General features: G+C 39.6%; 1 protein-coding gene across 4 annotated transcripts in view; it reads right to left on the reverse strand.

Moving 5' to 3' along the window:
• KCNMB4 (potassium calcium-activated channel subfamily M regulatory beta subunit 4) overlaps window positions 1-26,020 on the reverse strand; it is a 161,724-nt gene extending 135,704 nt beyond the window's left edge. Inside the window, exon 1 of one of the 4 annotated variants that reach the window (XM_057316551.1) lies at window positions 25,522-26,017. In XM_057316551.1, the coding sequence (XP_057172534.1) occupies window positions 25,522-25,857 (336 nt within the window). In that variant the 5' untranslated portion in view covers window positions 25,858-26,017. Of the gene's footprint in view, window positions 1-25,521 lie in introns of all 4 variants that reach the window. The other 3 variants (XM_026500039.4, XM_057316552.1, XM_048218103.2) reach the window with 3 other exon arrangements.
• Window positions 26,021-26,708: the final 688 nt, after the last annotated feature.

A 26,708-nucleotide genomic window follows, 5' to 3' on the forward strand; every position in this document is an offset into this window, starting at 1 on the left:
AAAAATGTTGGTAGAATTAATAATAACACACTTACATATACATTTTTTATTCAAGATGATGAAGCTATTTTCACAGTAGTTAAACATTTCTCTTAAATTAACAGAAATATTTTAAATTTTAGTAAATTTGGTTGTTTTCTATTGTATGTAACAAATTTACATCTTATGCAAATCTTATTTCAGTGATTGGATCACTGCATGTTTACCCTCTGCATGTATAGTTAATGTTCTATTAATAACAGTATAACATATATAAAGCTAAAAATTTCTGTGAATTTCTGAATTCTGAGATCTTCCAACGCAGCAGGTGGGTTTAGAAGCAATAGAGGCCATTAGATATGGCTCCAGTCCTACCATTTTTGGGGTGTTTGGACTTGAGTAAATTACTTCCTTTTTCTGGATTTCATTTTTTCTCATCTGTAAACTCTCCAAAATAACTTCTAGCTCTACATTTCTATGATTCTCTTCTTGGCGATACACCAAGAAAGGACCCAGCAGAAGGCAGGACTACACACACTGTTGCAATATTTTCCCCAGAAAAGATCCTGCCCATTGGGCAAGTGGCTGGGCAGCCTGACCAAGCCACCATTCCAGCAGCAAAAAGGACCTTTCTTGGGGACCTATACGTTGCATAAGGGGCCTCTGACTTTTTCTATTGTTATGTCCTATAATGTGCTGGACATTTCCTTTCCTTCTATTAGAACATTTTTTTCTTTCTATACCGTGGTCAATTAGGTTTATAAAGTGAGAGTAGGTACCACTTGATTGTGTTCTTCGAAGGATGTGTGAAACCTTAAAAATCCGTCAGAGCCTTTTTTGCAATGGCGATACTCGACACAAGAGGTACACTAAACATTTTAGGGAATAACAACTAGCGACCAAATGCAACTAAGGCAGATTTTTAAATTTTGCAAGTTAACTCAGTTGGAATTCTTTGCTATTTCGTTTTTTTTTTCCGGGGGGAAATGGTTTTAAAGGAAATATCTACACCAAATGACAACTCTATGATTTAACCAGGAGAATCACTCCACGTGTTTCTGAAAAGGTCAGACAAAAACTTTCACTGTAGTGTGGATGGATTTTTAGAAGCAAAGTCTTTTTTACATTAGGAAAAATAGCCTGTGATCAAAATTCAAGTATTTTTTTCGTGGACTGCCTTCTTTCCAAGAGTATCATAGATTAAATTATGAGCTTATAATACTCTAGTAACTTTTAAAGCTCACATCACCTTAAAAGGAAAAATTTTTAAAGGCTAAACCTTACACTTTCTTAAAAATCACTGTTGTTCCTTTCCTTGTATCTTGATTCTCCAATTACATTGTCTTTAAAATTTCTGTGAAGCCCTACTTGGATTCTCCGGAGATTCCTTCTCAACTCCGGAAGATCAGTGTAGATTGTTAAGAATTTTAAAATAAGTAATAAATACCAATCCAAAGCAGTGTTCTAGGAAAAAAAAATTCAGAAATTCAGTCAGAGACTCCTTTCCTCTCTAGGCTGTTCAAACCTGATGGGTTTCCAGGCGCTACCCCAGCTCCACCATGAATAGCTCACCTTTGGGGGAGGGGCACAGCCGATCATACACCCCGTATCAGCAGCTCCACTATTGTCATCGTGGCTAACATTCATTGATTATATGTGAAGCATCTCATGAATTCAAATCTCATTTAATCCAAATCAGCAAATGGTATAATCACCTCTGTTTTACGGACGAGGAAATCGAGGGGCAGAGGTTTAAGACAACTTTCCCTCGGTTATGATGGCAAACGAAAAAGTTGGGATTCAGACTGCAGCGTGTTCTTAACCACTGCACCACACTGCCCCACGTCTCTATCTTTAGGGCTTCCCAGTTTTCTCTCTTTGAAGCTCCCTGACTTCTGCACCCCCCTCTTGGAGCACCAGGGTAATGATCCTTTGGGAATGGCGTTGCTGTAGCCCTCCCAGACGGATGGGGGGGACAATCTGTGACCGGATGGGGGGGGGCAGTCTGTGGCCCCGCTTTGCTTTCCTGCTGCTCTCTCACAGAAGTGCGCTCTAAGTCTTCGCTTGTGCCCTCCTGTCTCACTTTGGCTCCAGGGTTGGTTTTTGGTGCCATGGATGTAATTTCACTTACGTAAATTTAGAGACACGATGTCTTTGGTCATAGAGGACAACGAGCGTTCCCTTGGAGAACCTTCTTCACACAATTCTGACCTTTTTTTTGTTTTTCACTTGGAGAGGCAGCGTTTCCCAATTTCTAACATCATTATCACCCAAACAACCTTCGCTATTGTCTGTGTCACTTGCTGCCTAAACTTGCATGAAATCACTTTCTTTAAAAAGTCAAGAGAAAATGAGGAAGGTGATTTAAAAAAAAAATGTTTGTTAATACTTACCTGGTAGAAAAAATTTTTTTGACTTTTGCATTCACAAACCAAGTTGACAGAATCGAGTGGGCTAAGACTTCAGTGAGTTTTTTAAGGGAAGACACTATCATCATTTGACGGGGAATATTTGATTATGTACTTATTATGACTTATATTTCCATTAGCTTATTTTAGGGTTTATCAAGATTTATAATAGCATTCTTTTCAGCCTATCACAATGGATTTGTATTTTAATAGTACCCTCTTGAGTGTGTTCTTTTGTGCCTTGAGGATTGCATTTCAATCATGTGGGCAGAGTAGGCAGAATTCACTTTCTTCCTTTACTGAGTCATTTAAAAAACAACTGCACAAAACACGTGTTCCATTTAAATATGGGGAGTGAGTTCTATGTTAGGCATTATCTAAGAAACGGAAATGGAGAAACTGGTTTTCCCTCCAGTTTCTTTATTGACTTCATTTGGTTAGGGACGAGAGTATTGAAAGACATAATACTAGAATAGGTTTAGCTGATTAAGTAATTTCCAAAGTAAACTTGGTTAAAAAATGAATTCTTGGGGTGCCTGGCTGGTTCAGTCAGTAGAGCATGCGACTCTTGATCCTGGGGTGGTTAAGTTTGAGCCCCACATTGGGTGGAGAGATTACTTAAAGAAAAATTTAAAAACCAGAAAATAAATTATTAAAACATTATCTATTGGAACATAGGTCTAATTATATTTTATACTATAATCCCCCATTTTCTGAAATCCTGTAAGATACTTGTGTCAGCTATGACTTGTAACTTTAACGACATTTTTTGACAATATAAGCATATAATTAGGAAAACACTATGGAATAAAAACTGTAGCTGAGCCATTTATAAACTCCATAATGTTTCATATGCCTCAACTTCATTAATTGTGTACACACACAGCTTATGAATGTAGGTTAATTTAACAAACACATACGAAATTATATGTCAGCTAAAAAAAAAAAATTAAATTCTAGGGCAGGTGGTTCCAGAATGTGTATCCGAATCTGCAAGCTAAATGAAAATAATTTTGTGGAAGAACCTGAAGGTCAAACAAATGGCTTAGAAAACATAAAAAGCAAGGCTAAGTAAGAACAGGAGAAGCTAAAATAAGCTCTTCAGACAGACTAGGCTGGGCAGTTACAGTGTGGTGCCCAGTGCTCGTCAGTCTGCTCCACGGACCACTTGGGTCGCTCATCAAAAAGACCCTGAGGGTCTGAGTGAGTAAGACCAGGAATCTGTATTTTCAGCAGCTCTCCTTCCCCTGGGGATGACAACTTTTTAAAACGTAATTATTGGAACTGATAATGCAACGAACCATTCTTGATTGCTGAGTACTGGATGGAGTACAAAGATTAGATATTACTCACCCCTTACTTGTCTCTTCCCTCCCTTCCCAGGAGCACGCAATGTCGTAGTAGTAGCTTATTCACAAAGTGCTTTGTGATTACAGAAGAGCAAGTGAAGACTTTGGCTTTGCGGGTATGAGAGAGGTTTCACAGAAGAGATGATTTTGATTTGTGTCTTTATGTTTGAACAGGAGTTTGCTTCTCAGAGAATGGCTTGGGAAGCTGACATTCCAAGAAGAAGAAATGGAATGTGCAATGACTTTGTGTATAAATGTTCCAGAAAGACTGAGTCATCTAATGTGCTTGGAGGATAGGGGGCATGGAGGATAGGATGGTGTTGAAAAATGCCCCATTATCTGAACTGCTACTACTCACTGAAGAACTGTTCTTCTCTCCTTTAAATGCTTCAATGAAAAATTGCACACTACCTTCTGCATAGCATTTCCACCCACCCACCAATGCTCTTTTTAGTTAGAATTTATTGTCATGTGTTGATACTATCTGCATTCTGTAATTTAGTAATATTCATTTAACTTCTGGATTCAAGCAGACTGTTCAGGTTGGTGATTGTATTAAAACTGAGAGAAGTTTCAAATGACATTCCACTTTCAAGAGAAAATAGTTCATTCAGTGTTAGAGTTAGAAAATAAAAATACAGTGTCTTTACTAAAAATACAGATTGAATCTAAATGGAAAAAGTCAAACCAAAACAAGATTTATCCGGAAAAAGCTTGACAGTTATTACTTATAACAAGCATGGCAGAAAATGTAAAAATTAATTCCATGGTGTATGATCTTAATTTAAAATCTTTGAGGAGATGACCAATCCTCATGACCAAACAGAACACTGAAATAAAAGTTTCTTAAGCGTTCATGCATGCATTCAGATACGCCTCACTGATGGCATTATTTGTGTGCTGTATTGTATATTGTACACAAATTTCAATGTGTGTATGTATATTTAATGAAATATTACAACCATCATTTCTGCATGAAGGAGACCAACAAGCCCTGTCCATGCTAAGTGCCCGAGGACCAGGATTGATAGATGATGGTGATAAAAACTTGATGTTTCCTACTTGTGGCTGAATGTGTTTTCCAAAGATGGATGCACCAATGTTTATCCCATTTCACAAGCATTTGCAATGTGACATTGACACTTTTCTATTCAGGGGTGCAGCTTTTTCTTTCCTTCCCTAGAACATGAATGAGCCTGTGGTCCTGTGTGACTTCCAAGCCTAAATCAGGAAAGGTGACATAGCTTCTGCCTGCAACTCTCTCTTGGAACTGCCTGCCCTTGGAATCCGGACATTATCCCATGAGGAAGTCAAAACTACCCCATGCAGAGAGATCACACAGAAAGGCCCACGTGGAGAGGAACCAAGACCGCCCCCCCCCCCCCCGTCAGCCAATAGCCGGCATCAACTACCTGATAGGTGAGTAAGTGAGCCTTCAGATGATTCTAGCCTCCAGCCCTTGACTATTCCACTGGGATCAGACACCATGGAGCAGAGATAAGGTGTCCCCTTTGTGCCCTGTCTCAATTTCTGGCCCACAGAATTTGCGAGCATAATACAAATAATTTAATCCACAGGGATCTTTGACAGTGGCTCACAGATCATAGGACTCCTAGGACTAAAAAGATGAACACCCTTTAAGGTTCTCCTTGAACTACATACCTGAAAAACCCTGAGGGTTGGTGACATGTAGTCCAGTGAGCCACTGTGACATACGAGAGGGCTCCTCATCCAAACCCCAGGCCAAAACCTCCTTGAACAAAGGGGAGGCTGGTCATCCTTGGGGACAGACCCCTTGGTAGCACCTGAAGGAGCACCTACTGAAAATTCTAACCTTTCCCCAGAGAACATGCAGACATTTACCACAGCCGTTGTGCAGGGGGGAAGGGCAGACATTTATTTATTTATTTTTGATTCTAATTCCAATGTAGCTAACATACAATGTTATATTAGTTTCAGGTGTACAATATGGTGATTCAACAGTTCTATACATTACTCGTACTGTTACTTTCCTTCACCTATTTCACCAACCCATACTCACCTCCCCTCTGGCCACCATCATTTGTCCTCTATAGTTAACAGTCTGGTTTTCGGCTTGTCTAGACAGGGCAGACATTTAGAGTATTTTCGGACACTGGTTCTATGCTAACCTTTATCCCTGAGGACCCTAAGTATGACTGTGCTCACAATGGGGGCTCATAGCATCAGGAGAAAATGGAGTTTTGGCCCAAGTTGGTATCACGATGGGCCCTGAGAGTCCATGTGGTTGTTCCTTCAGATGCTGAAGGTACAGGTGCAGTAGACAAACTGAACATTAATACTCAATTCCTCCCTTGACCCCCTTACTCACAGCCAGGAGCTATCTTGGGGGATGGGTCTGAAACTACCTATTCTTTCCCCAAGTAGTAAACGAATAAACTAGTACTGCCACCCCAGGAAGTCACAGAGATTACAGGAGTAGGATTCCTATCTTGTCCCTATTTAACTTGCCTATTTGGCTCCCGAAGAGGGCAGACAAGTCTTGGAGAATGGCTGTATTGTTAAATGAATCAGTGGTGGCTGTTTCAGATGTAGTCTATTTATTGGAGCAAATCAACTTACCTCCGGAACCTGTTCTATGGCAACTGATCTGGCAAATGCTATTCTCTCCATCCTTGTGGACAAAGAGCATCAGAGACAGCTGTTTTTACCTGGCCGAGAGAGTGCAGACTTTCCAGTCTTCCTCAGGACTGTCTCACTCAGCACTACCTCAACTCTCTCTGGCTGTTATGCTCTACTCTGTAGGGACCTTGACCCCCCTCTCTCCCACAGAACATTACAGTGTACATTGATGATATCACGCTGATTACTGCACCTGGAAGCAGGGAGTACAAAGTGCCCTAGATTCTTTGGTAAAGCACAGGTGTGCCAGTGAGTGGGAAACTCGTGGCGGGGAGGGCTGCCACCTCAGCGATGCTTCCGGGAGTCTAGTGGTCTAGGGAATTTCTGAATATCCCTTCCAAAGTGAAAGACAGATTGTTGCATCTTTCACTCCTTAAAAATAAGAAAGAGTCACAAAGCTTGGTGGACTTCCTTATATTTTGGCAGAAACATATACTCACTTTGAGATCACTACTCTGACCCCTTTACTGAGTAACCCATAATGCCACCAGCTTTCAGTGGCAGCCAGAGCAGGAACCCTCTCAATTCACCTCTTTGGTCCAGTGCCTCCAACAGCATGTGAGGTCTGTGCCAGATTGGGGGGATATATGTAGCCCACCGAGAGCCCTGATAACATAGAGCAGACCCATGCTTTCTTTGACAAATATACTCCTTCTAAGAAACCACTGATTTGCTACTGAGTGCCAGTAGGGTCAGAATGTTTAAACATGGAACATCAAGTTACCACGCTACCCGTTGTACACAGGGCTTTCTGACCCACTAAAACATGAGTGTCATTTACAGGGTTGAAGCAGGTCATGCTGGGAAATAAGTCTCATAAGCAAATGGCTCACACTCCCAGCGCGCCTTCTCTTTTTATACTATCACCTTTCCCAACATGTCCTAATAAATAGTTGTTAATCTAGGCCTGTTTTTCTAATACTGGAATAAACATACCCCCAGGAGTCCTCTGCGGTGTGCTAGTGTGTGCTTGACCAGTTCGGGTGGATGGAAAAAATCTGAGCTCAGTGAGCATCACCTTGAGCAGAACTTCTGACTGTTTCTCTTGTAAGGAATGATGTTGAAGGTACAGACCTACACTGATTTATGGACACTGCCTAACGAAACTGCATTTCAATTTAAGGGATGAGACTGTGTTAAATTCTCAGAAACAGAACTCTGATCAAAACATAAAATCTTAAAGTTGTATTTCCCATGCATCCTTTCTCAGGAAGCTACTTGAGGATGTACTCCACTGAAACAAAGGTGTAAACCAAGAAATAGTAAGGCACTTTCAAGGAAACAGAGTACTCAACATGGGGAAGACACAGCAGGTCTAAGGTGTAACCAGTTGATTTCAGGGCAGTAGTAGGCTGAAGGAATCCAGAAAGGGCATCCCAGGAGATTTCTTTAAAAAGAAAAAAAGTGGAGCTAAATGGTTACCTGTTATGAATAACCATATGAAAAATAGTGTAAAAGTAGTTTGATGATTCTGTGGGAAATTTTTGGAAAAGGAAGAGAAAGGTGCATAGTAAAGTAAGAATATATGAAAAGGGGATGACTATCAGCTCAAGGAAAATAAGCATTTATAGAGATGAACACTCATTTACATAGTTAAAATAAGTTAATGCTCAATATTAGTTTAGCCAAAAATTAGGATAGAACCATATTTAAAGGATGAAGGGCAGAAAAATGGGGTGGAATGGGATGGTGTAAGAAAGCTAAATCCTCATATTCTATTATGTGTGGTCAAGAGTATCTAAAATATACACATCAGAAAGCCTACTATTTGGAAACATGGAGATTAATATCAGAGAAAAAATAAACTAAAAATATTTACATTGACAATAAAATATTGTCTCTGGGTTGCAAAAGGGATTGAGACAGAGGAATCTCTATAAAGAACTACCCCCTCCCAATAAAGTTATAGCACTATTTGATTTTTTTTAAACTATGTTCATAATAACAATAGCAAATACTCATCAAAGGCTTACCATGCTTGAGGCCATTATTCTAGGTGTTTCACACATACTAACTCATTTAATCCTGATAACCCAATGAGATAGATACTATTACAGTTCATTTTATAGATGAAAAAAAACTGAGGCAGAGAGGCTAAGTAACTTCCAAGGTCATACTACTATTTTCATTAAAAAATAAAGTAGGGGCACCTGGGTGGCTCAGTTGGTTAAGAGTCTGCCTTCAGCTCAAGTCATGATCTCAGGGTCCTGGGATCGAGCTGCCCCCCCCCCCCCCCCCCCCCCCCCGGTTCCCTGCTCAGCGAGGAATCTGCTTCTCCCTCCCCTTGGCCCCTCCCCTCTGCTCGTGCGTACTCTCTCACTCTCTCTCTAATAAATAAAATCTTTTAAAAAATTAATTAAATAAAGCATGATAGATACACAAGGCAAAACCCCCAGGCAAACATGCTTAACAGTTGTACATTCTTCTAGATGTTTCCTACATTTTATTTTAACATGAATGTGAATATACTCTTTTCTGTCTTAATCTTTTTCTTTCATTTAACAATATATCTTGATGCTCTCATATCCGCATAGAGAGGTCTATCTCATTGTTTTTTCAATTCTACTACATGGATGTGCAAGAATTATTAATTTGTCCTCTACTGAAAAACATTAAAGGGGTTTCCAGCCTTTTGCAATTCCAAAGGAGCAACAAACTTCCTTTTACAAGCATCTACACATACATATGTGAGAACAGGAAAAATAAAAGTGTGTATACATTCAAAACTTAGGACTGTTGTGTTCCAAAGAGATTGTACCAACTGCACTCCTGCTAGCAGTTTACGAAGGGTGCCTATCCTCATATCCTTAAAAAAAATAAAAAGTAATCTGGTATAAACTTTCTGATAGGTGAAATATGGGACTTCTTGTTTTAATTTGCATTTTTTAAAAAGATTTTTATTTATTTGAGAGAGAGAGAGCACACACACGAGAGAGAGCATGAGGGGGTGGGAGGGGCAGAAGGAGAGGGAGAAGTAGACTGCCCGCTGAGCAAGGAGCCCAACTCGGGGCTCCATCCCAAGACCCTGAGGTCATGACCTGAGCTGAAAGCAGACGCTTAACCAACTGAGCCACCCAGGCGCCCCTAATTTGCATTTTTAAATAGAGGTAATATTTTTTTCTGCATTTTAAAAGCTATTTGTATTTCTTTTCTGCAAATTGACTATCCATGACCTCTGCCCATTTTGGTCATTTTCTTAGGGATGTTTAAGAGCCTTTACACAGCAAAAAAGCTCATCTTTATTGCCAATTTCCCCCGTTTAGTCTCTTTTGACTTAATTTGTGGTATGTTTGCTATATAGACATATGTAATTTGTATCAACTCGGTCTGTGAAAATTGATGCAATTAGACCCACATCAATGACAGACCCATTATCTATAATCACTGAAACAAGACCGCATCACTTTTGTGTTGTCTTAGGCTTACAAAATAAGGTATGTGACACTGTTCAAAAAAACACTTTAGAAAATATAAATAAGCAAAAATAAAAATTTAAACCTCTGGGGCTTCCATCATTGCAATTACCATTGTTTTCTCACTTAGGATTTTGTGTAAATATTCTTTTTTTTTTTTTTAAGATTTTATTTATTTATTTGACAGAGATAGAGACAGCCAGTGAGAGAGGGAACACAAGCAGGGGGAGTGGGAGAGGAAGAAGCAGGCTCATAGCAGAGGAGCCTGATGTGGGGCTCGATCCCATAATGCCAGGATCACGCCCTGAGCCGAAGGCAGACGCTTAACCGCTGTGCCACCCAGGTGCCCCATTGTGTAAATATTCTTAAGTGAAGTTGTCCCATAATTTTCATCTGAACATGTATGCTATCATAGGTGTTTGTTTCAATGTACTCCTAAAATTATAAAAACTTTTCAGAAGTTTTCCTTGTTTCTCGTGTGCTCTGCGTACTTTAAAATAGGATTAAAGGCGAGGAGAGTGTGGGGAAGGGGTAATTGGGTGATGGGCTTATTAAGCAGGACACGTGATGTAATGAGCACTGGTGTTACATCAACTGATGAAATCACTGAACTCTACCTCTGAAACTAATAATCTACTATGTTAATTAATTGAATTTAAATAAAATAAAAAAATTTTTAATAAAATAAAATAGGATTAGTTATCTGTTTTCATAGACTTGATCTGGAAACATTTACAATTGGAGTTTCTTGGAATATTAGTGAGATTACACACATTTTCCATGTGTTTGCTTAGTTGTAATTCTTCACTGAACTGCCTGTTCACACGCTGGCCTTGTGTATTAGTCAGGGTTCTCCAGAAATACAGAACCAAGAGTATATGTGTAGACATATAAGAGATTTACTATGAGGAATTGGCTCATATAATAAGGGAGGCTCATATAATAAAGGAAGCAGTCTGCTGCTCACAGATGGAGACCCAGGGAAGGCGGGTGGTGTAATTCAGTTCAAGTCTAAAGGCCCCCAGTCGGAGGGACACCAATGCCGTGTTCCAGCTCAAGCAGAGAGCAAATTTGCCCTTTCTCTGCTTTTTTGTTCTATTTAAGCCCTCGACAGTTCAGATGATGTCCACTGGCATTGGTGAGGATGGAACTTCTCTACTGAGACTACTGATTCAAACGCTCATCTCTTCCAGAAACACCCTCGTAGATGCACCTAGAAATCATATTTTACTAGTTCTCTGGGCATTTGTTAGCCCAGTCAAGTTGGCACATAAAATTAATCTTCCAGCCTAGTGTACTACTGAAGAGATGATCATTTATTGCTAAGAGCTCCTCGTATGTTGGGTTTTCAATCATTTCTCTACCACAGTGCAAATATTCTCCCCAGTTTGTCATTTTTCTTTAAATTTTAATATTTCTTTTAAACATATATAAGCTTTTCTTATTATGTCATTAAACAAATCAGTGCTTTCCTTTATGATTTCTGCCCTGGTGTCATGTTTAGAAAGGTGTGTACACCCCTAAAAATTATGTAAATATTACCTATATTTTATCTATTACTTTCCGAGTTTATTTTTATACATAAAAATTGTAATTTTATTTTAATTAAATCTGTATCTTATTTTTACCAAACTTTTTCCAAATAATTTGAGTGTTTTCCAAATAAATTTTATTTGGAAAATTAATATTTTAAAATAAATATTTTTCCAAATAGTAGGGAAGTTTTAACACCATTTACTGAATTAGACACCTCTTTATGAGTTACTTGAAATGCCAAAATTTGCAAAGCAAATCTCTTTTCAGCATTTTTTTCTGATAACAGCTTTATTGAAATATAATTCACATACCATTTCATTCACCCATTTAAAATGTACAATTCAGGGGCACCTGGATGGCTCAGTTGGTTAAGCGTCTGCCTTCGGCTCAGGTCATGATCCCTGGGTCCTGGGATTGAGCCCTGAGTTGGGCTCAGCAGGGAGTCTGCTTCTTCTTCTCCCTCTGCCCCCCCCCCAATCATGCTCTCTTTCTCTCTCTCAAATAAATAAATAAAACCTTTAAAAATTAAATTTTACAATTAAAAAATATTAAAAAATAGAATGTACAATTCAATGGTTTTTGGTAGATTCACAGAAGTTGCAGTCACTGCCTCAAAAGGTTTTAGTATGTTTTCATCACCCCAGGAAGACATCTTGTACACATTTGAACACATTTTTATGTGCTTATTGGCTATTTGTGTACCTTCTTTGGAAAAATACTTATTCTCATCTTTTGCCTATCTTTCAGTTGGCTTATCTGTCTTTTTAATTGTTGTTGAGTTGTAAAATGTCTTTATTTATTCTGGATATTCAATCTTTATCAGATGTATTATTTGCAAATGTTTTTCCTCATTCTGTGGCTGTCTTGTCACTTTTTTGATGGTGTCTTCTGAAACACAAGTTTTTAATTGTGTTTAAGTCCTATCATCAAGTTTTCCTTTGGTTGCTTGTGCCTTTCAAGTCATATTGAAGAAACTATGCCTAAATCAAAGTCATAAAGATTTACACTTATGTTTTCCTCTAAGAGCTGTATAGTTTAAGCTCTTACATTTAGGTTTATGACCCACTTTAAGTTAGTTTTTGTATATGGTGTGAGGTAGGAGCCCAACTTCATTCTTTTGCATGCATACAGTTGTTCCAGCACCATTGGTTGAAAAGACTGTTCTTGGGTGGGGGGAGGGGGTAACAGGGTGATGGGTATTAAGGAGGGCACATCCTGTGATGAGCACTGGGTGCTATATGTAACTAATGAATCACTGACACTGTATCAAAAACTAATGATGTACCATACAGTGGCTAACTGAACATAATTTTAAAAAGAAAAAAAGAAAAGACTGTTCTTTCCTTGTTGAATGCTCTTGACAGAACTGCCAAAAATCAATTACCCATAAATGTGCTCATTTACTCTGGACTCTCAATTCTATTTCATAGATTGGTATGTCTTGTACCACACGGTCTTGATGACTGCAGCTTTCCAGTAAGTTTTAAAATTGTAAAGTGTGAGTCTTCCACCATTGTTCTCTTTTTTCAAGATCATTTTGGCTATCCTGAGTCCCTTAAATTTCCATATGAATTTTAGGATTGGTTTGTCAATTTCTGCAAAAAAAATCCAACTGATAGGGGTTATAATGGATCTGAAGACCAATTTGGGAAGTGTGCCTTCTTTACAATATTAAGTCTTCCAATCCACAAACAAAGGAACATCTTTTCATTTATTTAGGTCTTCTTTAATTTTTCTTTCTTTTTTTTTTTTTAAAGATTTTATTTATTCATTTGACAGAGATAGAGACAGCCAGTGAGAGAGGGAACACAAGCAGGGGGAGTGGGAGAGGAAGAAGCAGGCTCCCAGCGGAGGAGCCTGATGTGGGGCTCGATCCCATAACGCCAGGATCACGCCCTGAGCCGAAGGCAGATGCTTAACCACTGTGCCACCCAGGCGCCCCTTTTTTAATTTTTCTTGATAGTGTTTTGTAGTTTTCAGGGGGTACAAGTCTTTTACTCTTTCATTAAAAATACTCTTTTATGAGATACATTCCTAAGTATTTTATTATTTTGATACTAGTGTAAATAGAATTGCTTTTAATTTCATTTTTAGATTGTTCATTGTTAGTATATAAAAATGCAATTGATTTTTGTATATTGACCTTGTATTCTGTAACCTTGCTGAATTTATTATGTCTAATAGGTGGGTTTTTTGTTTGTTTTGTTTTTGGTAGATTCTTTAGGAGTTTCTTTATGCAAGATCAAGTGATTTGTAAATAGAGGTGGTTTTATTTCTTCCTTTCCAACACAGCTGTCTTTTTATCTCTTGCCTAACTGTCCTGGGTAGAAGCTCCAACATTTCTTAGGGGGAAAGTTTTCAGTCCTTCACCATTAAGTATATTAACTATTCATAGTTGCTTTTATCAGGTTGAGGAAGTTCTCTGTTATTCCTAGTTTATTGATTTTTTTTAGTCATAAGAGGATTTTGTGAAATGTTTTTTTCTGCATATACCGAGATAATCATGTGATTTTTGTCCTTTATTTTATTAATATGGTGTATTACATTGATTGATTCTAGCACACTGAACCAACATTGCATTCCTGGAATAAATTCTGCTTGATCATGGTGTATAATCACAAACTCATCCAAACAATAGAAGAGGGAACACTTTCCAACTAATTCTATTACCATGATACCAAAATCAGACAAAGATATCACAAGAAAACTACAGACCAATATACCTGATAACCATAGATGCAAAAATCCTCAACAAAATGTCAGCAAACCAAATTAGGAACATATAAAAAGGATTACAAACCATGACCAAGTTTGGAGAATGGGGAATGAATACTACTGTGTATGGAATTCCTTTGGGGAGTGATGAATATATTCTGAAATTAGACAGTGACGATGACTGCACAATTTTTTGACTATACTAAAAATAATACCTATTAAAAGGACAAATATCATTTTAGTGAATTACATGCAATTTTTTTTTAAAAAGAAAGTTGCCAGCGCTCTATATTCTCTTTTCCTCTGTCCTACTGCCTGAAAGGTAGACATGATCAAGTTGGTGAAAAACATGTTAAGGGATGGTAGAGCCACAAGACGGCAGGAACCTGGGTCTTCAGGTAACCTTCCACATCAGACTGGCACAGCCCCATGCCTACAGGCTCAGACATTTACAAGAGAAAAAACAAACAACAAACAAACAAACAAACAAACAAAAAACACTAGTACCTGCTTTGTTTAGATCACTGTGATTAGGTTCCTGTTAAAGTATCCCATCCAATATCCTAATTAATTCAATTAGGCTGTTTCTACTTTTCACTACCACACACAATTCTGCAATGAAATTCCTCATATACATATATATTTCCCTGGACATGTGTTAGAGTTTTTTTTTAGAGAATATACCTTGAAGTGAAACTGTTGGGTTGTCAGGTGTGCACAGCTTCAGTTACACTTAATACGTCTGATTATTTTCCTAAAGTGGTTGAACCAATTTTCTAGCAATGGGTAAAACTTAGCATTTTCTTGAATCCTCACCAACACTTGGGCCATATTAAGTTTTGCCAAACTGATAGGTGTGAAATGGTGTTCCATTATTGTTGTCATTTGAATTTCCCTGAGATTAGTGGAATTGAGCATCTTTTCACATTTATTAATCATTTGAGTTTTCTTCATGAATCACTTGTACATATCCTTTGCTCATTTTCCCATTATGTCATATACCATTGTCTTAATGATTTTCATTTTTGTTTATTGTTTATTACTTGTTTGGCTGTTATTTTCCACTAGAGTTTGGTTTATACTTCCACTTTGTTTATAATAATTTTAGTCATATAGAAATTATTTTAATGTCTTCAAATGTAGCAATCTTTTCCTCTAATGATTTGTTCTTTTAGCCTCATTTCAGAAAATATTTCTTAAACGTATGTCATAAAGATATTTTCCCATGCCACCTCCTGAAAGTTTTATAGTTTTCTTTTCATATTTAGTTTTTCTTCCATTTGGAACTGGTTCTTATGAGTGTGAAGAATGTGTCAAATTTTCTTTTTGTGTAGAGCTAATTGTTCAAGCACCATTTATTCATAATTTCATTCTTTCCCTGATGAACTTCCCACATTTTCTATGTCTTTCAGTAAAACTTAACAATTTCTACTTTAATTTCACTGAGGATATAATCTTTATTATTTCACTCCTTTAAAATTTGTTGAGGCTTACTTTATGGCCCAGGGTATGATCAGTTTTTGTAAATGTTATAGGAGCACTTAAAATAATGAGCACCTTGCTACAACTGGATACACTATTCTATATGTCAGCTGTGTCTGTTGTTAAACATGTTATTTCAATCTATTATATATGTATTGATACTATTTTTGTCTGACTGTTTATTAGTCACAAACGGAGGTGTGTTAAAATCTCTATCATGATAGACCTGTGTATTTCTTCTTTGAGTTGTTTTATTTTTTTTTTACGTATTCTGAGGCTATATTTTTAGTTATACCCCAATATTTAATTGTTAATTTATATGTTGAATTAAATTTTTTATAATTAGAAAATGTCCCTTTTTATCTAGTAACAAATTTTTTGCCTCAAAGTCTACTGTATATAATGCAGATATTTCAGCTTTTCTTTTGTCTTTTCTTTCTTTCTTTTTGATTGATGTTTATATGCGTATTTCCCCATCTTTTAACTTTCAACTGTTCTGTGTCCTTATATTTTATGTGTGATTCTTAAAAACAGCATATATTTCAGTTTGTTTGGCTTTTTTTCCAGTCCACAAACTCTGTCTTTTAAATGGAAATTAGCCCTCTTATATTTAATATAATTACTTATAAATTGGGGTTTAAATGTACTATCTTATTATTTTTTTGTTGTTGTTGGTAATCCATCTGTCTACATTTCTTTTTCTCTTTTTCCTTGCCTTCTTTTGGACTGTTTGCTTTATATCATTTCATTTTCCCCACCTATTAATATACTTTTTTACTGTACAAACTCTTGAACTTCAACACAGAACTACTAAGTCAGAAACTGGAGTGGTGTTTCTGATTCAGTGCACCTATGATGAGACTTGAGAATGTGAATTTCTAGCAAAATCACAGATGATACTGATGCTACTGGTCCACTGACCACACTTTGAGAGCCCTTGGTTTGCAGAATGAAATGGACTATATATAAGGAAATCAGCAAAGAGATATTGAAATAATCAAAGCAAATGATAATGGTCTTAACAGGACACTGGCAGTGAAATTTTTTACGAGTATTAATAGCAGAGAATAATAGTACCATTGAAAGAAACAAAAGGTTCCAGAATAGAAGCAGGTTTTAGAGAGATAAAGATGAATTTTGTTGCCATTTTTATCCTTGAAATACAGAAAACAGAAAGTAATTATAATCATCAGAATTGAGGATTTAGCATTCACTAATCAATACTATTTTCTGGTTTTCTATTCTTTAGAACTATTTTAAAATAAAGTTCTGATGAAAACAATTATATAAATTAATTTATTACAGAAAAATTGGATTAAACTTACAAGACTTAAGATTTAAGTTTAGGATTTAATTTTCTCTAATGAGATGCATCATCAATATATGCTACTGCAATATAGGTAGATTACAACTAGCAAACTGGACATTGGATAAGGTTTCAAAGTCCACTTCAGTCTGCTGTAACAATCAGATGAGTGATACAGAAGAATTAGATGAATGGATATTCCTTCACATGTACGTCAGAATACAGACAGACCTTCTAGTGACCCAATCTGCTGGATTCTGCTACAGAACAAGGCAAATGCATGAAATAAATTTATTTAAATTAGTTTATTTACAAAAATAGTCACCAATTAAATAATTTATATAACCCATGAATTTTAATTTATAACGCCGGTTAATTTAAAATAAAAGGAGAGGATATGACTACAACTCAAAAGTACCATTTTTTCCACAGTTGTGTGTCCTAGAGAATAAGTCACAGCATGAGGAACAGTGAGAAACATACGTAATATTAAAAACCATTCTGTTCAGTATTTTACTTGAGTAATTACGGTAATTTTAATATAAATGTATATATTATTTACCTAGGAACTCAACTGAATATGAAACTCTACTAGAGACTGGGAAAAAAAAATGAACCAAGGTAAATAAAATGTGACATCTTCATTCATAGATGAGTGCCAAAAAATGATTTAAATAAACAAAATGTGTCTCACACCATACACAAAGATAAACTCCAAATGCATGAAAGACCTCGATGTGAGACAGGAATCCAACAAAATCATAGAGGAGAACATAAGCGTAACCTCTTTGACATCGGCCACAGCAACTTTTTTCATGACACATCTCCAAAGGCAAGAGAAACAAAAGAAAAAATGAACTTGTGGGACTTCATCAAGATAAAAAGCTTCTGCACAGCCAAGGAAACAGTCAAAAAAACTAAGAGGCAGCCCACGGAATGGGAGAAGATATTTGCAAATGACACTACAGATAAAAGACTGGTATCCAAGATCTACAAAGAACTTCTCAAACTCAATACATGAGAAACAAATAATCAAATCAAAAAATGGGCAGAAGATATGAACAGACACTTTTCCAATGAAGACATACAAATGGCTAACAGACACATGAAAAAGTGTTCAAAATCGTTAGCCATCAGGGAAATTCAAATCAAAACCACATTGAGATATCACCTTACACCTAGGAAATGGCAGTTAAATGGCAAAAATTGACAAGGCAAGAAACAACAAATGTTGGAGAGGATGTGGAGAAAGGGGATCCCTCTTAACACTGTTGGTAGGAATGCAAGTTGGTACATACACTTGGGAAAACAGTGTGGAGGTCCCTTAAAAAGTTAAAAATAGAGCTACCCTAGGATCCAGCAATTGCACTACTGGGTATTTATCCTCAAAGATACAGACGTAGTGAAGAGAAGGGCCATATGCACCCCAATGTTCATAGCAGCATTGTCCACAATAGCTAAGTTGTGGAAGGAGCTGAGATGCCCTTCAACAGACGAATGGATTAAGAAGATGTGGTCCATATATACAATGGAATATTACTCAGCCATCAGAAAGAACGATTACCCAACATTTGCAGCAACATGGACGGGACTACAGGAGATTATACTAAATGAAATAAGTCAAGCAGAGAAAGACAATTATCATATGGCTTCACTCATTTATGGAACATAAGAAATAGCAGGGAGATCGGTAGGAGAAGGAAGAGAAAAATGAAGGGGGGGTAAACAGAAGCAGGAATGAACCATGAGAGACTACGGACTCTGGGAAACAAACTGAGGGCTTCAGAGGGGAGGGGGGTGGGGAATTGGGATAGGTCGGTGATGGGTCTTAAGGAGAGCACGTATTGCATGGAGCACTGGGTGTTATACGCAAACAATGAATCATGGAACACTACTTCAAAAACTAATGATGTACTGTATGGAGACTAACATAACATAATAAAAAACTATTAAAAAAATAAATAAACAAAATGTGCCAACAACTTATAGAAAGCTTTATAACTGAGGTAAGTTTGTGAGAAAAAAAATTCATTTTCCCCAAAATGTAACCAAAATACATTGTAACATAACAAATCTCTTTTGTAAAAGTAAAAAGCTTTGTAAAAGTAAAAAGTTTCTGATTAGTGTTTTAGATACATAATTTTGGGGGATCCTAGAAACAACTGAAATCTTCATAAACAACAAATATATTTCAGAGATGGATCACAATAAGTAACCTCAGACAGGAAAATCCTAGTAGTCCACAGATTAGATTGTTTCTAAAGAGCTATAATATTGGTGGATTCTTAAAGTTCTGACCCTAGCTTTAAATATCAAAGCATTATTACTCACCTACTCAAAAACCTTCCTTGGATTCTGTATTAGATTCCTATTGTTGCTGTAACACAAACTTAGTGGCTTAAACAACACAAAATTATTATCTTAAAATTCTAGTGGTCAGAATTCTCAAATGGGTTTTCCTGACCTAAAATCAAGACACCTGCAGGGGCTGTATTCTTTTCTGGATTCTCTAAGGGATAATCTATTTTCTTGCGTCTTCCCACTTCTTTGCAAAGGGAGGCTGCCTCCATTCCTTGGCTTGTGGCCCCTTTCTGTATTCAAAGCTAGCAATGGCTGGTTGAGTCTTTCTCATATTGCATCACTCTGACCTCCTCTTTCATTAAAGGACCCTTGTGATTACCCTACACCCTCCAGGATAATCTCCCTATTTTAATGTCCACTGATTAGCAAACTTAACTCCATCTGTAACTTTAATTCCCCATTGCCAAAGAACATAAGATACTCGCAGGTTCTGGGGATTAGGATGTGGACATCTTGGTAGAGGGGAGCATTATTCTTCCTATCAGGGTTTGCCAATGTCACCAAACCCATGACGGCTGTCAAGGACTTGGACATGATAGATCCCAATTTACTCTCCTGCTTTAGCCATAAGACTCCATTCTTTGTACCCGGTTTTCCAACCACATGGTCTATCTGGTGATTCCCCCCAACAGCCTGTACTCATATAGCTCCACAGCTTTGCTCCTGGCATTTTCTCTTCCTTAATGTTCTCTTCATTCCTCCCTACTTTTCCTCCCAGATGAAAATCCTATTCATTCTCAAAATTTCATAGTAAATGTTTCATTCTCCATGAAGCTTTTCTCCTAATCTTTCCTCCCTAAATTTTTGTATCATGGTGTTTGTTCTTCCCTACAGAACTTAACAATGCATTTCCTTTGATAGTTGTAAGTGTTCTTTGCTAGAGAATGCTCTCATTGAGGGCAGGAACACATGGGTTCATCCTCACTTGTGTGTCTGATAGACATACCTAGGACTAAACTCTTGCTTTTCATTCATACTCCTCCAAAACTACTCTTCTCTAGATTACCATCTAGTAAAATCACCTCCCTTCACCCAGTTGGGCTTACCACAAACTGTGGAGCCATCTTTGACCAGTCCATCAGTGAACTGCACCAGTGCTCCCTTCTGATCTCACTTATCATCCTCATTTGCCTACTGGACTCCTTGTTTTCAATCTTGCCCCTGTATCTCTCCACTTACATGTTCGAGCATGTGCGTATGCACGGATACACACAAACACACACGAATTCTATTCTCAACTCAGCGTCCAGAGGGATCTTTTACATTGTGTAGAAGTCTAAGCCTTATTATAACTCAGTCCTGCTTAATGTCAGACAGCTTACCACCACACGTAGAATAGAATCCAAAATCCATATCATGATCTGTAAGGTGTAACCTCCCACTGTTTTCCATCTTGCTTGCTGTAGTCCTGCCTCACTGTCATCCTCCCTGTTGCTCACATTAGCCTGGCAGCCACTTGCCCACGGCCTGTGCACTTGCTGTGCCCTCAGCCTGTGAAACACTCTTTCTCCAGACAGCCGCATGATTGACTCTTTTATGTCCTTTATGCCTCTACTCATGTCCTCGTGTTCTTTGGGCCTCTGTACAAATGTCACTTAATCGACCATCCTATGCAAAAGGGTAGCCCTTCATTTCTTCCACCACTGTCTGTACCCTTACGCTGCTTGAATTTTCTTTACACACCTGTTATGACATGACATCACATTATAAATCTATTTCTTTTCTGCCACCATCCACCGAAACATAAACTTCATCAGGGCAGACACTTTATTTTGCTTTCTATTCTGGTCTCAGAACCTGCCAGTGTGCATAGCACAGAGTAGGCATTTAACAAAGTTAAATGAATAAACTTATCTTTGTATGTCCTTCTGTTTCTAGCTCTGTTCTTTGACCACAGATGCTAAGCAAGTATTGGCAGAATTGGATTTTACTTACTTACCAAAAGTTATTTAATATAATTACCAGAGGAAAAAACCATAGCAAACCACTTTTATCATGGAGTATTTCTCTATGACAGGCAGTAGAGAAATTGTCACAACTCAGCTTAGCCTTTTATTACTTAGTTTTCATATGACGGACCTCCCTAGGTCACAAAGTATATCACACCGAATATTTATTTCAAGGATGGAGTTCAGAAATTAACCCCAGCAATAAAGAAAGGGGTGGGTAATCAGAAGGGGGAATGAAGCATGAGAGACTATGAACTCTGAGAAACAAACTGAGGGCCTCAGAGGGGAGGAGTGTGGGGGAATGGGATAGACCGGTGATGGGTAGTAAGGAGGGCATGTATTGCATGGTGCACTGGGTGTTATACGCAACTAATGAATCATTGAACTTTACATCAAAAAATAAATAAATAAAAATTAAAAATTAAAAAAAAAAAAGAAATTAACCCCAGCAGACCACCCTGCCTACACAGGATGTGTGGCTGGGGAGCGGAGGACGGGGGTTCGGGACATGCTAGTATGGATGTGAAGGATACCAAGAAGGTGACTGCAAGCCGCAAGAGCGCAGTTAGGGACACCCAGTTTGGGGGCATACACTCCAAGTCTAAAGCTTTTCTTCTCTTCAATGAATTTCTCTTTCATAATACTGGTTTCTTAGAAACAGACTTTCTTCCTTTGTGTCTAGGTTTTTCAGACCAGAGAAAGAAATTAAAAAAAAAAAAAACTCAGAACAAAAATAAAACATATAGCCTCTAATCACCCACTCTCTTGTTGCACATACAAGAGGTAATTTTAAAAATTCATCTTCTCTTTGCCACCCAGTGTATACATTGATGCAAAATCAAATGTCTGGAACTGGGTAAGTTCATTCCATTTCTACTATACCCATTTTCTTTTCTTTATTTTATTTTATTTTTAAAGATTTTATTTAGAGAAGAAAGAAAGCAGGAGACCACAGAGGGAGACTGAGAGGGAGAAGCAGGCTCCCCGCTGAGCAGAGAGCCCCATGTGGGGCTCGATCCCAGGACCCTGAGATCATGCCCTGAGCTGAAGGCAGACACTTACCCGACTAGGCCACCCAGGCACCCCTATACTAAACCAATTTTAAATGATCCTTTCTACACTAATGTTAAATGATTCTCTTCTTTTCCTTCAGAATTCCCTTGAGTCCCTCCTTTTATACCAGCTCCCCGTACTCAGTAGCAAGAGTAACATCTTTTGACCTAAACACACAAATATTAATCACAATGAATCCTTTTGGTTATTTAACTTTTCTTGCCCAATTGATGAGTATGTTTTCTAAGCCACTGGTTTTTGACTCTGTCTACAGATTAGAATTAGTCGCAGAACTTTTTTCAAAAACACCAAGGCTCAGGACTCCCCCAAGACCTGAGGGCAGGACCCAAGCATCGGAATCTCTTTTTAAAGTTCCCCCCAGTGATTCTCTGGCACGGCCATGGTTAAGAACCAAAGCTCTTATCCCACACAACTGTAAGCCCCTCAGAAATAATGTGGTGATGGGAAGAGTAGCAAGGGGAAGGTGATGCCACGTTTAGATTTCACTATGGTTAAATCCCAGAGCAGGCCATCGCCCCATGTTTAACTAGTTGACTTGAATACTATATTACATGACTGGATAGATGTAGTGATTACCCTTGACAATGTGCATGGGATTCAAAACATAAATAAGCTGAATGGTACTTAAAGATACTTTAAAGAGAGTATTAGTCAAAGGTCACATTTATACACACTATCTTCTTTGGTAGTCTGTGGCTTGAGAAATTATACATTTGCAATATTCTTTTCCTTTCCCTGACTTTTAACTATAATTAATGCAGCAAAGTCAAGGAGGGGAGGGGTCCTTGTTCTTTCTCCCCCCCCCCCCCAAGAAGTGATTTGCTAAATGGTTTCTTGTATAGCAGGTTGCAAAGAAGGAAAGACTGAAAGTGATTAGGATCCATGACACTGAAGGGAATCCAGACATTCTACAAAGGGCCTTCGATAAATAGGCAATGTAAGGCGAAGAAAAGATGTAGGCACCCAAGAGGCAACAGAAGAGGGCAATGGGTGTTGCCTAATTACAAGAGTACTGTGGGCACATTTCGCTTCTGTACCAGACTCTGGCACGATATTCCGGCTATGTTGAATTTTTCCATCACTAATTGCTTACGACAATTTCCAAATTGAGCATTTAATCGTCCAAAAGTAGAAAGGTGACTGCAAAAAAACCAAAGTTAGGCTCTATAAATGCTATAATGTAATCCTAATTTGGATAAAGAGATATATACTGACTGGTGCAGCTGAGGAAACCTTGACTAAATTGACGGGGATTGTTGTTCATCACTTTTTGGTAGCATAAATATCTTTCTCCAGCTCCGTCATTTCTTGAATACTTTACTTTATAAAATGTCATTTTGTTCAGATACTTCTTCAAAACAATTTTTGCCAGGATCTGAACTGGCACTGAAGAAAACAGATTATTTGCAACAAAAAGATAAAAATTGTAGTATTACATAAAGCATTATGACTGCTTCCAAGTGATTTTAAAATCTATGTCCTAATGATCTCAATTTACTTTTTCTGCCAGATCCTTCAAAATTGCCTGGAAATTACAAAGCAGGCTTTTTGCAGTAAACTCTAACCTCTCAATGTCTTGATTAGATATTAGCCATTTACTAGTATATGTGTAGGTATTATATTATTAGTGCCTGAAACACTATCTTAAACTAATTAGCAGTGTTTAACCAATTATAACAATGCCTCCTAAATGATGAATTACCATATAATTTCTAAATCACTGTTATTGCTTGGCACCATCTTTCATATTACTGGTTTAATCCTGAAAAAAAAAAAGTGATGTTTCTAAAACTCTAAGATTTCTTTGAAATTCCTGAGTTTTAGCAGATTAACTTAACAAATGTTGTTTTTGAGACATGGCTACTTCAAGACATTGACCATTATACCTTACCTAATCTGTATTTTTATATTTACTTTTTATATATTATCTTCATTTTTAGGCAAATGAATATACATTCGTCAGCAGGAGCACATCTTTTTTTTTTTTTTTTAAAGAGAAGTCATATTTTAAAAAAGGAATTCCTTTTTTAAAATTTCCCAAATTCAAGAATTTACTGTTTGTTTAGGAAACAAGACGCGGAGTTTTACTGCAGAGAAATAGTAAGTTTGTTTTAAGTTCTCTTAAAATGCTAATATAGAAGTGTTTTCTTTTGTAGTGACACATCTTGTCACATTTAACAGAAAGTTTTCCTGTGTACACAAGAGTCATTCCCTTCTGCACTGTTTTTCTGCCTGATCTTTGGGCAGAGCCCTCACAAAGAAAATGACAGTAACTTTAAAGAAGAAACACACCTTTACTCCATAGTTAAACGACTAGAATAGTAAAAACAGACCAAGAGAAGATAAAAAAAAAAAAACAAAGAAATGTCTTCTTGCAGAAACAGGTACACTACAAAGCTCAATTAGTTCACAGACCGAGGACACTGCTTTTTACAAGTTTTTTTCTCCGCTGGGAACAGTTTTCTGAGTCTCCCTCTCTCTGCTCTCCATCCCTCGAGTCCTAACCAGGTTTTCTCTTTTTTGCTTGAGAGAACGAAAAAAGTTGTCAGGGAAGGAATATTCGGTGCATTTCACGAAGGGTTTTCTATTTTCAGTAAGTTTTACCGTTCTCCAGATGGCTCCCGATAGTCCCTAGACACACAGAGTCACCAGGCTTCCTCGCGACCCTTTTGAGAATGTATTTCATGAAAATCAGGAGCTCTCTGTACCCCCCAAAACCAGAATTCGCATGTGATTTCCACGTCGTTTTCGACCCTCATCTTTGCATCCCAAGTTAAAAACGTCTGTTTAGAGTTGAAAGGCAAGGAAGCCTCTAACATCTTCCAAGGGGCCTAAAAGACCCCCTCGACCTCCCAAAGCGAGTGCTGAATGCGGCCAGTGGGAGCTCAGACCTTGACCGTGCGCCCGGGTAGGTGGATCCCTGCTACCCACTGGCTTTAATGGGAGGAAAAGTTAACTTTCGGCTCCTTGCAAGTCTCCAAAGTCCGTCTTACTGTAGGCGCCGGACTGAGCTGGGCCAAGGTCTCAAAATGTGAGACGAGGCAAGAGAAATGTGTAAAGAAAACCTCAGGGCACCACAAGTCGCCGCACGCAAACCCATCTGAAGGACCGGGCCCCGGGGCTCCCGGCTGTGCCCACTGTAGGTTTGAGTACAGCCTCCAACGCCCCCGTCTCCTCCTAGGAACGAGAGCATACCTCGAGCCCACCCTGCGCGGCGTCTGACACCGAGGCTCCCCCAAGCCTCAAGACCTCGGCAGGAGCCAGGCATCCCTCGCGGGGCGTCCTTACCTTGGGGTTGGTCAGGAGCTGGTGCTCGTCGCTGTGCAGCAGCGCTCTGGAGTTGGACTCGGAGTTGTTCACGTAGACCTGGACGCAGGGGTACTGCGAGGTGCCCCTGCAGTCGGCGCCACAGGTGAAGGTGCACTCAAAGACCTCGCCGATCTGCTGCACCGACAGCACCGTGCAGTTGGCCGCCGTGGCTTGCAGATCCTGCAGCGCGGGACTGAGCCAGCAGAAGCCGAAGATAAAGAGCGACACGACGCCGGAGATGATGAGAAACAAGCCGAGCCGGATGCTCTTGTCCTCGGCTTCCGTGTACTCGTAAGCCACCCGGAGCTTCGCCATCGCCCCCCACTCCGGGCGGCTGGCGCGCTCCCCCCGCCCCCTCCCGCCCCCGGCGCCGAGCCCGACTGCCTCGGGCGGGAGGAGCCACCGCCGCCGCCGCCGCGCGACAGCAGGGGAGTGGGCGGCGAGGGGGAGAGCGCGAGAACAAAGGGGCCGAGGCCGGCGACGCCCCCGGCGGCGGCAGCGCCCCCGCCCCCCCCCCCCCAGCCCCGCCGCCAGCCGGGCCCCGGAGGCTCGCGGTGCGACCGCGGCTTCAGAGCCTCCTGCACCCTCGGGCGCGAGGAGCGCACGGGCGGCTCCTGCCTCCAGCGCCCCCTGCCAGCCTCCGCCCCCGCGCTCTCCCCGCCTCCCCCACCCCGCCTCCTCTCGCCCGGTGTCTCCCGGTCTCCATCGCCCGCCCGCCGCTTCTCCGCCGGCTCTCCGGCCAGCTGCCCCGAGGGCAGGCGCGGCTGGGCTGGGCCGAGCCCGGGGGCTCCCCCGTGCGGGAGGCGGCTCCGCCCGGCCCCACCCGCCGCCGACTCGGGCCTTCCCGCCCCGCCCGCCCCGGGGACGTCTCCCGTGGGCGAGGGGCGGGCGAGCACCGGGAAGAGCGGCGGCTGGCTCTTGAGATCCTCCTTAAATCCCCCTTGGAGAAACGCCTGACATGAAAGCTCAGGATCGGTAGAGCTTAACCCGAGTGAAAGTTAAAACAAAAACAGAAAACAGGCAGAGGGCGTAGTGCAAGTGGAGCGGCGGGAATCTTGAACTCTACACCGGGATTGGTCAGCCAGCCGGGAGAGCGAGCCAGCGGCCGGAGAGCGGGCGCTCCGGGGAAAACGGGCCACCCGGACGGGCGGGTGGGGAGGAAGTTC

Source organism: Ursus arctos, unplaced genomic scaffold, assembly GCF_023065955.2.
Source record: "Ursus arctos isolate Adak ecotype North America unplaced genomic scaffold, UrsArc2.0 scaffold_21, whole genome shotgun sequence".
Taxonomy (NCBI): domain Eukaryota; kingdom Metazoa; phylum Chordata; class Mammalia; order Carnivora; family Ursidae; genus Ursus; species Ursus arctos.